The 12,413-nt window shown below is 31.2% G+C and overlaps 1 protein-coding gene across 1 annotated transcript; it reads right to left on the bottom strand.

Moving 5' to 3' along the window:
- Positions 1–529: 529 nt before the first annotated feature.
- Positions 530–3,325, bottom strand: LOC108908827. The gene is made up of 3 exons (XM_018712973.1): positions 3,203–3,325; positions 2,724–2,879; positions 530–968 (listed from the first exon to the last, which is right to left on the bottom strand). Exons 1-3 carry the CDS (start codon positions 3,305–3,307, stop codon positions 909–911), a joined length of 321 nt encoding a protein of 106 aa, XP_018568489.1. The 5' UTR covers positions 3,308–3,325; the 3' UTR covers positions 530–908.
- Between the last annotated feature and the right edge of the window lie 9,088 nt (positions 3,326–12,413).

Raw genomic sequence — 12,413 nt, 5'->3', positions numbered from 1 at the left:
CGCGCGTGGGTTACCTAGTGTGTTTATAACAAATAATTTTATAATATTGTGGAATGATTACTCGGTGTTTGGTGCATGCAAGATAGACAGTAAACAAATCTAGAAGTCAGCAACCTATTCGAACAAACACGGTCACTTTGTTTGTAATTTTGTCATTCTTGACATTAATAAAATAAATACAGTCCACATTAGTTTGATTTGTATAAAGAATCATAAGAAAAAAGTGATATTTGTTCACAACCAAGTCATACAGGGCTTACAAAAGACCCGGTTTCATATTAAAAATCTGGATGAGCTCTGGCAAATATCTGGAACATTACATATGTCCCCACAGTAGATTCTTTAAGCGATGTTCGCAACGGAGAAAAAAATTTCTTATATAACGAAAGCGATTGGTCGACATGAAATGACGTTATAGCTGCCTGCGTATTTGAAGTAATCTCTAAAGGCAGTTAATGAATTTTATGTAAAAATACAAAAAACTTTAAAAGTTATATTCATTAGAAGGAAATAAGTTCACATTCGTGCTTATAGAATTTTATTTTTTGCAAGTTACAGAGTGGTAAGTACAATATGGTATAACTATAATGGTACAACAATGCAGTTCAATTATCACGTTATAATATTAAGTCATTAAATGTTACTTGTATGTACGAAATAAGAAAATTTTAAAATTATTTAATGAATCTTTCATCGCTAACATTATTGAATTAAAATAAAATCAGTCATTTATTTACTATGTTCAATATTAAATTAAGGAATTTATAAAACACAATAATTCTCGGGAAAGAAAACAGCCTTCAACTGGTTCCGTATCGATGAAATAAATTAGTTCCGACTTGTTTCGTGCACGTGCAGTTATTATTTTGAATATTTTCCAGCTTAATATTCCATAACCATGGTTTCATTTAGGTCCTTCTAGTTACTGTGCAAAAAAATGTAACAAAGGCGTACACCTCCCGGTACGTCTAAAAACGAAACAAAAAGTTTGTTTTAATATAGATGAAGCTTCTATATTGAAGGTACAACCACTTCTATATATGGGTAACTTTCAGTTAAATTATTAAAATTTTGCAGAATTTCGTGGATAAGTCATTGCTGTTTTGTTTTCTCGCGAGCTTTCATGTTCCTGAATTATCCTGAAATATCTGAAAATTGTCGATATGCAACTCGGCAACAGTTACATTTAAACTGGATTAATTTGATGATTTTACGTAGAATTCAATGAGAATACCACCAATTATGTGGCTAACACGATTTTTACAACTTTGTTCGTTCAACCGATCCTATAAATCTCCAAATATGAAAATAGTTACATATATATAGGTACAGAAATGACCTTACATAGGTCAGCCTAGTCAATGGATATAGTGAATATGAAGATTCTCTAAATGCTACAAGTTTTTTTTCCATTTGATGGGAATTCGTACAAAAATCTGTTCGTGCAAAATGTGAGATTGAAACTGTTTAGATTTAAATTGCCTACGCCCATGTAGTGCAATTCAACCTTAGAAAAAAGGTGCCACAGTAACTCGCGAAACTACATTTTATATTTATATTTTCAGTGCTTAGTATTCTCTTTCAATAACTGTTAACCAAAGTGTATGCAGTTAAAATAAAGAATGAAATAACGTATGTGGTTTCATAAATTTAACATCCATGCAAAAGAAATATACAGTAAAGCATTATCGAAGTTGCCCGCAAGTCAGCAACTAACAGACCCCTGAACCGGGACAAAACAGAAACAAATACGTGGTAATGTAGCCTATTTCCTATTTAAAAAGTATAAAATAGACCTACCTTTATGTCAATATATCTTTTTAAAACAATGGAGGAAAGTACTGATAATTTATACACAATTGAACAAGAGATAAACAAAGGTGACAAAGTAAAGAGAAAATGTAGTATATAAATATTTCACGAATTAATCTGTAATAAAATACTATTTGTTTCGTATTTAAAGATATCATCTATCTTACCTCTTTGCAAAATTACTAAAGTAAATTTTACATTGTTGTATTCTAATAAATACACTGATTATTCTTATTTTAGTCTTATTCATGTTTTGTTGAAAATTTATTTATTGAATAAGTTATATTGGAATAAAATTATTAATAAATATTTTAATTTCGTTGATATGAATTAGATGTTGCACCGAAAATAACTAATTTATGAGAACAGTTAAACAATTTTTCACGAACAGTCAGTTGTATATTATGTTTAAATATCACAAATATTCAAAACTCGGTAAGAAACAATTACGTCTCATCCTGTGCAACGATATTATATACTTACAACCTATCCAATCCAAAAATGGAATATAAAATATAAAACTATATGGGATTGTATCACCTCACTCTTTCACATTATGTCTACCTCAAACCTATATACATTTTATCGCATTATTGTGTGTCCATATGGTTTCCGAATATTATCAATTAATTACTACAATTTTTACTATAAATGTATATAGCGACATCTACATGAATGTTGTGTTACTTTGTTAGAATAGGATTTTAATTTTATATCTTAAACTTTAAAAACAAAGTTGCGTAACCTCTCTAGTCGCTTGAATAATTTTTCAAGATTCATATGATTCCGTACGAACAGATTTTCGTACGAATTTGCATCCAATGTAAGCGCTGTTCTATACTTTCGTGAAATAGATAAACAAATTTTAAAATACAGAGTATAGTGAATAAATAATACAGGAAGTAACTCACCATTGTTATAATCTGGTTGTTGGCGCTGTGGCTGCCAATACTTTTTATAGCAAGTGCATGCTGAGTATTCATCAGGATCATATGTAAAATCTTTTGATTTCTGATGTCCCAGTTATACCATGGCAAGTCATTTAAAGTTAAATATAGCAGATCGCACTGAAAGGAAATTTTGTTATCGAGACAAATCTCTTTCTCCATTTCTAGATTTATGAATTAAATGTTAAGATAAATTTGGAGATTTAATATATATCTTATTCTTAGAATTACGTGTCATATTATTATTATTATTATATTTATATCAATCTCATTTCTCTAATTTTACTAATTTTTATACTGATTCGCCGTTGTCTAAATGAGGTTTTTAATTAATGAAGTTGTTAAATTTACAAAGCTTAAGACGTATAACAATTAAATATGCTTTTTTCCAAAAATCATCCAATAGTTTTAATTTTAATTTTGTGGTATGCAAATAAACTTACTTCATTTTCATATTGTTGTGCAAAATAGCAGTACTCCCACAGTAACAGATTTGAGACCAAAAGTAATGCCATAACATTGACATCGAATTGAATAGTCTGAAACATATCTTTTAAGAAGCATCTAGTAAATACAGGGTGTTTTCCTTAAAAATTTGTTAGGCCACTACTGATAATTATATATACACACATATTCCGAGATTAGAGAAAAGGTTTTTGCCATCGATTTATACAATTATGTTCATAGGATTATGTTCACTGTGCTTTACATTTCATGAAACCATCCGTATTTCTAGTTATTCTATATTGAATTGTTTTGATAATTTAGTTCGAAATAATTCCCTGAAAAACGATTATTACTAAGGTCCATTTTAATTCAGTATAAAATTATTTTATTTTCTTTCTTACTAGTTTTGGCTATTAAGCCGTCTTCAGGTAAGAAGAAACTATAACGTATAAAAGAACAATTTTCAATATACAGGCTGTTTCAGAAAGACCTCCCGTAAAAACAGGGGGTGATAGCACGATAAAAAAAATAAGATTTTTTTTCTCTTATGAACTATACAATGTCTATCTCCTCTTGTTTTCGAGATACAGAGCGACAAAAAAATTTTTTTTAAATACAATTTTTATGCAAATTTCCAAGCGATGCGAAATATTTTTATGAAATTTGGTATTCCGGGGTTTGTAAGGATGCCAAATACGCTGGTCTAATTATTTTTTGGATATTTCATAGAGGGCGCTAGTTATGCTACATTCCTATTACATTTTAAGTTCCAATTTTTTTAAGGTTAGGTTTTTACCATTCGGGCTTCAATTCTAATGTACAATTTTATTTTCTAAGAATAATGTACTCTTGTTAGAATTTCCTAATGTGGACGGTTTTCGAGAAAAAAGGCTTTTAATTAAACTCTTACAATATTAGGGTGTATAAAATAAGTGACTTTTCTCAACGTATGTCAAAATTTATTGATGGATCTGTCATATACAACGCATACATTCTTAGTAATATTTTAAACTCTAACTTTATATGAAAATCTTAATGATTTTAGTGACTGTAGTTTGTAATGACTTAGTCACTAAAATTAAATTAAAAGTTAATTGGAGTTTAAAATTAAAAAAATAATTAGGCCAGTGTATTTGGCATCCTTAAAGACCCCGAAATACCAAATTTCATAAAAATATTTCGCACCGTTTGGAAATTTTCGTAAAAATTCTATTTACAAAAAATGTATTTTGTCCCTCTGTATCTCGAAAACAAGAGGAGATAGACATATAATATATAATTTTTGTCCCTGTATTTACAGGAGGTCTTTCTGAAACAGTCTGTATAAACAAACAAGCAGTAAACAAATATTTTCCAATTATTATAAAAAAACTAATTTAAACAATCTGCTTCATAAACTACTAATAAATAACATAATAATTTATTAAAATATATAAAATATCAATATATTATAAAGAACTTTTTAAGTCACCTTAACTGGTTGAGGACAAACAATAAATGTTTCTGATATTCTACATTTCAATATAAGGGACAACCTGAAAGATAAAAAATAATAAAAGGATAGAAGAATATATATAAATAGGAAGTTATTTCGTTGAAATGGAGACAATAATTATATATTTTTTATTGTTGTAATATTATTTCTTTTATTTAACCGTGTATGTTTCTTGTGAATATTATCAATAAATGTGAATATTTTAAAGCCGACAGTGTTTTAAGATAAATTTTTAATACAAGCTGGAGAACTGAAGAGATTTATAAAAAATAAAAAGGAAAATCAAACGCTTGTCTAACTAAATTGATTAAGATGTGCTTATACGTTGCATTTGAATTTGTACCAAAGTCTGCTATATAAGAAACTACAAAAGTTTGTCCCAATGTGACAAATTAAAATTTTATTGTCGTATAAACGGAGCTTTGTTTTACTGAGTATTTTGAAAATAGTTTTATTGAGGAATCTTATAATACACATACACTCATAGATATTTATGATTGATTTACATTAATTAATATTTAAGGTTGGTGTACTGAACTAAAAAAACAAGTCGAGTAAGCAAATGACATGTATCTCATTAGCCTTGTATGTTTTGTAAAGCAAGTAAACGTTCATAGAAGGTTCATAGAAAGTTGCACCAAATCATTTGCTTACTTGATTTGCCTCTCTACTGGCTTCATGTGAACTGAGTTTCATACTTAGTTATTGTCCTGAACGTTGATGTTAAAAAAAATCATTAGCTGGGTTTTATAGATTTTCTTTTATTTTACCTATTCATTCTGTGTCATTGTGACACTCCTAAAAATTCCAAATATACTCACCCATATAATGAATATAATGCTTATAGTTATAACTGCTACTGCTGCAAGTTGCCCAGTTAACAAGCCCCAATATAAGCATTTATTGAATCCAGTATGACACCTATATAGTATAAAAGTAAATGTTACCAAATATACCTTAGTTCGAAGGTACTACACTTGTACAATATACAGGGTGATTCAGTCATAATGTCATTAATTTTAACCACGTATTCGGAAGGCTTAATAAACAGAAAATCGGAAAAAAAAAATTTAGCTCTACTTAAAAATGAAGGAAATCAACCCATATTTCCCGCTAAGAGGGCGGCCCTGCCAGATGCCCGGATGCTCGGAAAATTTTGTAACATAATGTCACGAACAAATCGTCAGCTGAAGCGAATAGCGTTGCCAAGTTCACATCATAATCTGTGGTTCACATTTACTTAATCCGCTTTAGTATACGGATACATATGTACGAAACCAATAAAATGCAAGTAAATAAAGGAAGGATCATGGAACTTAGTGCAAAATGTTTTAACAAGTCTGTGTTCTCGAACTTTCGTTAAAAGAAAATTCATAAAGCAGAGGTTTTTTATCAAATAAAAAACGTCGGCACACGAAATACCCGAATATACAAAATACATTACCATGGTTACAAAACCATTAACAATTTAAAGCGTTTATTCAAATTTACCACCCTCCATATCTCCCGCATTTTTCTCGCAAAGGAGTTAACATCACACATTTTCAAAAAGATCAAGCTCTAGAAGCAGCTGTTTCCGCAATCGTCTTGAATTTTGCAATTGGTTCCTAAATCGAAATGCAGCAGAACATAACTTTATTAGGAAAGTGCTCTGGACGGATGAATGCTGTTTTACTCGTGCTGGCATTTTAAACAGGTAAAATTGTAGTATTGCTTTCTCAAAAACAATAAGTATTTACCTTGGTTACACCACTTTATATTTACACTAAAGTTTATATTTATTATGTAAACTTTGGTTATACGCAACTGCATATTGAATAATAAATTGAAATATTAAAACTGTGTATTATTTAACATAATAAATTATAAAACGTGAAAACGTTAGTAATAATATCAAAAATGATAAATTGTAATAACCGTACATTCGAAAACAATCATCCCTATTCATTACATTCAGTTTGATGACACGATTTTCCTTTGATAAAAGACCGACAACTTTTTGCTCTGCTTTGCATGGAATATGATCCTACTACAGTTCGTATTAGTCTAGGAGCCAGATAGGGTTCCGTGTACTAGCTATAAAAATAAACTTTTTACAGCCATTTAAACATTTAATTTGTTGATAACAATTAAACTTTCAGGCTTTGCGATCAAGTTTTTTGGATTCAGAAGGTCAAAATACTTTATAGAATAAGTTGTTTGCACCCGTGGCACTCTGATTGGCAACGGAACCCTGTCTGCCTTCTAGACTATAGTGCATGTGCAAATTAGAAGGTTAGTGACCTCGACACAGGTAAGCCTAGGTCGAAAACACGTACGTACGTACTTGTCTCCGTCCGATTGTTTTTTTTATTTTCTATTACTTACAGTCAATGTTTAAATACTACATATATTTCACCCTCTCTTTATAATTTATCTAGTGAGTGTGGGTTTTTTATGTCATTATTTCTGTAATGAAATTGAAATGGTTATGAAAAGAAATTTAAATTATTTGAACTCTTGGAGTTTTGTAATTTCAATATTAAATTTTATTTAAAGTGAAACAGAGCTAATTTCTTTGCAGCCATAATAGTCACAATTGGTGAGATGAAAACCCGCACACTACTCGTCGGTTTAGCTTTCAGAGGAGATTCGGTGTCAATGTATGGGCAGGAATATATGGCGATAGTTTAATTGAGTCGCATTTTCTACCTGAACATCGGAATGGGCCGCGTTACTTTCAATTTTTAGTAGAAGGCTTACAGCAAATTAAAAAATTATCACTATGATGTTAATAAAAACTGATTTTTGGCAAGGCATGCTCAGACCTCGAGGTTCGTGCTGGGCAACAATAACAATTTAATATGTTGATTGCATAATTATAAAAAATAATTTATAGCATTTTAAATTATTATTGTCTGACGTGAGCAAACCGTTTATTTATTGTCTTTATATGAGCGAAAATATATAAATTTGGCAACGTTGCATCTAGGACGTCAGTCGGTCAGTAACAGCCTGAAAAGGGGGTTAAATAATGATTTGAAAATATTTTTTTTCAGTTTACATATGCATTTACTTTTTTTTTTTAAATTACGCCATCGTATTATACTCATTTTTCTCTATCTGCTCTTAAAATTAATGACATTATGACTGAATCACTCTGTATACATCCTTATAAAATATATTTTATAAATGTAGCCTACAAAAGCTATACTAGTGGTCAATTCAAGGACAGCCAATTAAAGCTTAGGAAATTTACGTAAGTTTAGTTCAATAACAATTCACAAGGAAATGACGAATTCTCATGACACACTCTCAAATTCATCGGTAGTGTACACCAAAGTTCCCGATTAATCAACCCTGCGCATACAAGAGTAGAAGAAATAGTATATTGGTTTTCGTTAGTAGAAAACGATGTGAAAAAGCTTTCCGGCGAAGCAATGTGTATGCTGTGCTTTAGTAGTGCGTGCCTGTGTTTAAGATAGTCTGAACAAAATCCCAATGTTGGTAAGGTAAAAACACCAGTCTTTGACAGTGCTTCAGTGATCGACATTTTTCACAATGTTGCCAAAAATAAGAACGTTTTAATATTTGTATTAACTTTCAGAAGAAAATCGTATACTTTAGTATGTTCGGCAACGCTGCAAATTAGAACGAATCCACCTGACGTCATAACGCAGTCTCCAAAATGGCGAAGTGTTCATGTGCATGAAAGTGCGTTTTTCTAAGGAATATTGTTAAGGTACGCATTCACATTGATGTATATTTTGGTTCTAAGAAAACATTTTTTTAGTAAGGGATTTGAAGAAATCTCCAATTTATCCTAACTTTTATGAGTGTCAAACGCTGGATCCAAAAACCTGTGCTTGTTCCAATCTTTGAAAACTTGTCAATGACCGGTGCACATATGATTATTAAAAATAATTCACTAAATTAACCGCAGTAACCTAGGATACAGTTGATATAAATTTGAAAGTATTTGGATTTCATGTTCTAGTCATTAACGTTGTATGTTGATTACTGGAACACTTGATGTCTATCACTGGTACAAATAATATCTTCGTTCTTTACAGGAACATGGCGCGGAAAAAAAATTATTCTAAACTTCAAATGGCTACAGCGAAAGAATATTCAGTACCTAGAACCACACTGCATTATACTTATCTTTAATACTACTATTAACCCAAGTCGTATTTTCAATACAGACGAAAGCGCTTTCTTTTTACAACCAAAAGGTGGAAAGGTACTAACAAAGAGAGGAGACAGAATGACGAGAAAGAAAACTTAATAGTACTGGTGACTGCAAATGCCAATGGAGACCGCCAATTGCAGTCTTCAAGTACCAGAGAATTCCTGCTCATATTGCACTAGTATAAATAAAGAATAGGACATAGGACGATTCGATAATGATTGGATGTATGGGCCGACATTTTATGAATATATCACTAATATATTCGTTCCCTGGCTAAATGAAAAAGACCTTGAACGACCAGTCTATGATGTCAATACCAGTCAATATGACCCTTCAATTATCCCAGTACTGTTCACAAAATGGATTCGAACTTGGCCCATTTAATCCAGCCGATGATGTTTCTGTTTTTAAAACCTTAAAAACATTTTGGAAACAATGTGTTAGAAAGTGGCAGATAGACAACTATGGGAATACCTTCAAAAAATAAAGTTTTGGAAGTGTTTTTGAACAAGCGTTAGAAAAAATCACAAAAGAAACTACCTATACAGCATGGATTTAAAGCATGTGGACTTTCACCACTTGGGGCTGACTATCAGGTCTATTCTTATTCGCCCTCTGTTAAAATTAACAATCCGTTTAAATTTTCTGTTTTAACAGACCGTTAAAATATTAACTAAAAATGCTATTCATTAAACGCATTTTAACGGATGGTTAAAATCACAAATATAAACGGGTCCGTTAGTTCATTTGAGATAATGTGAATACGATTGGTAGAAATTCGATATAATGAAAATACGATTCTGATAATCTAACCTCAAAAATTAATATTATAGTGAATATTTTCGTTTTGTCCGTTACTAAATACATTATCATATTTTATATAGTATGGCAGAAGGTAAGAAAAATTATAAGAATTTGTTATTCATCACTTGTGACAAAGTGAAAAATTAAAATACTGATTTAATGTTTATAAGTTAAAAAGTTTTATCATTTCAGGAGAAAAAAAACTCGTATAACAAAAAAGCAGATTATTACAGTTGTAAATTAACTGAAAGGGCATTCCTTCTTGTACAACCAACGGAACATAATATGTTTCCAAAACTGCAATCAGCCTGGGAAGAATTGTCTTGTTTACTAAATAATATGGAAGGCCCTTCAAAAACCATTACCCAATGGAAAGCGGTAAGAAAATATCTATAATATAATATCACATTAAACACGTATAATTAATATAATAAAATATAGGTTATGTCTGAACTAATGTAAAAGAGAAAGCAAGGAAAATTTATGTAGAACAGAGAACTAGAGGTGGACCGCCTCCTAAACCCCTGACAGACACAGAGGAAAAATTATATACTCTAATTTCAAAAGTAGCCGTCGAAAGTTCTGTGGAAGTATCGGTGGGATTAGCAGACGAGGAAATTCAGTTACCATTCGAAAATGCAGATGTAATTGAGATTCAAGATGCAGAGATGGAGCAGCTACAGTTACTAATACAAGAGACAAGAGACGCCTATGCGTGTGCGTGCGTGTGTGTATTTTAAAGTTATTAGCCTGCAATAAAATCCTTTATTATTATTATTATTATTATTATTATTATTATTATTATTATTATTATTATTACCTCTTTATAGCCTGATGGTGTTGGATGTATTCCTTCAGTTTGACGTGAATATCATTTTGGTAAGCAGCGTCATAAAACATGTCTATCCCTGTCATTAATACCTGAATATTGTCAGTTAATATGTATAACTGAAATTTTATATGAAATATGTGGTACAACCACAAAAGGTGCATTGACATCACTGAAAAAGTAGTTCGCGACAAACAAAAATAGTATATCAATCGAATCATCAGCTTTCTTCCATATCGCTGATTTATGTGCATTAAAATAAAATGGATTTCGTCACTCCCACCAAGCCCCGACAATATAATTAACATAGCAAGTGCAGGAATGATCAGAGTCTTGCGTAAGTTTTTGGCAATTCTCTTTATTCTCCGGATTGTTTCTTCGCTTCCATTACTAATTGGCTTCAGGGAATGCCTCATGGTTTTAATAACCTCCTGATATAAATTGAAGAATGCGAACACATACATATTTCCTAACATTCCCTGGAAAAAAAAAATAGCGATAAGTATGGCATGCTAAAAAATTAAAATACCGGTTAGGTATATCTCAAGAACGCTGAGAAAAGTGTTTCTTTATAGAGCTCTGCGAGATACGCCTCTTATTTGGAGAACCAGTGCATACAAATTTAAGTAGGTACATAATAACTTACTGCAAAAATATATATTTGTATGGGTAGAAAAATTATGATGTCTTGCCCTGGCGGACCACTATTTACATATTTCACATACAAAATATTGTCCACTCCAGCCAGTACAATTATTATTAAATTAATAATCTTATTTGCACTATTTCGGTGTAAAAGTGACACCAAGTTGAAGAGCGGATGTAAAACGTCTCCTAAAAAGTATGAAAATTATGTTCCCTGAAAAGGGAAGGTGTCCCTGAAAAGGATGGTCAACGGTTGACCACAGGTTCCTTGGATGAAAATAAGACTATTTAGCCCAACTTACCTATATTTATACAAAAGTGCACGCCTACTGAGATATAGCCTTCTAAATATACAGGGTGATTCAGTCATAATGTCATTAATTTTAAGAGCAGATAGAGAAAAATGAGTATAATACGATGGCGTGATTAAAAAAAAATTTAAATGCATATTTAAGCTGAAAAAAAATATTTTCAAATCATTATTTAACCCCCTTTTCAGGCTGTTACTGACCGGCTGACGTCACAATATTATGCACGGCTACGATATGAACCTATGAACAACGCGCCCTAGATGCAACGTTGCCATATTTATATATTTTCGCTCATATAAAGACAATAAATAAACGGTTTTGCTCACGTCAACCAATAATAATTTAAAATGCTATAAATTATTTTTTATTTATGCAATCAACATATTAAATTGTTATTGTTGCCCAGCAAGAACCTCGAGGTCTGAGCATGCCTTGCCAAAAATCAGTTTTTATTAGCATCATAATTTTAATATTTTAACAACATTTGCTGTAAGCCCGAAGGGGAAGGTTTTCAAACAATTCTACTAAAAATTAGTAACGCGGCCCATTCAGATGTTCAGGTAGAAAATGCGGCCCAATTAAACGATCGCCATTGACATTGACACCGAATCTCCTCTGAAAGCTATACCACCGACGAGTAGTGTGCGGGTAGTAGTGTGTTTCATCTGACCAAATGTGACTATTATGGCTGCAAAGAAATTAGCTGTTTCACTTTAAATAAGATTTAATATTGAAGTTACAAAACCCCAAAAGTTCAAATAATTTAAATTTCATTTCATAACCATTTCAATTTCGTTACAGAAATAATGTCATAAAAAACCAACACTCACTAGATAAATTATAAAGAGAGGATAAATTGTATGCAGTATTTAAATATTGACTGCAATTAGAAGAGAGACTTGTATATTCCATAAAAAAACAATGGGACGGAGACAAATAAACAACTCGGTAC

Source organism: Anoplophora glabripennis, unplaced genomic scaffold (assembly GCF_000390285.2).
Source record: "Anoplophora glabripennis isolate ALB-LARVAE unplaced genomic scaffold, Agla_2.0 scaffold421, whole genome shotgun sequence".
In the NCBI taxonomy this organism is placed as follows: Eukaryota; Metazoa; Arthropoda; class Insecta; order Coleoptera; family Cerambycidae; genus Anoplophora; species Anoplophora glabripennis.
The sequence above is the reverse complement of the archived record's forward strand: the minus strand, read 5'-3'. Positions and strand labels throughout refer to the sequence as shown.

Excerpts from the sequence above, each read along its gene's own strand:
- LOC108908827 (XM_018712973.1), bottom strand. The coding sequence starts at position 3,307 with ATGTTTCAGACTATTCAATTCGATGTCAATGTTATGGCATTACTTTTG. Across the intron at positions 2,880-3,202 it reads CACAACAATATGAAAATGAA|TGCGATCTGCTATATTTAAC; the intron begins GTAAGTTTATTT and ends ATTTCCTTTCAG. Across the intron at positions 969-2,723 it reads ACAACCAGATTATAACAATG|ACGTACCGGGAGGTGTACGC; the intron begins GTGAGTTACTTC and ends TTTCGTTTTTAG.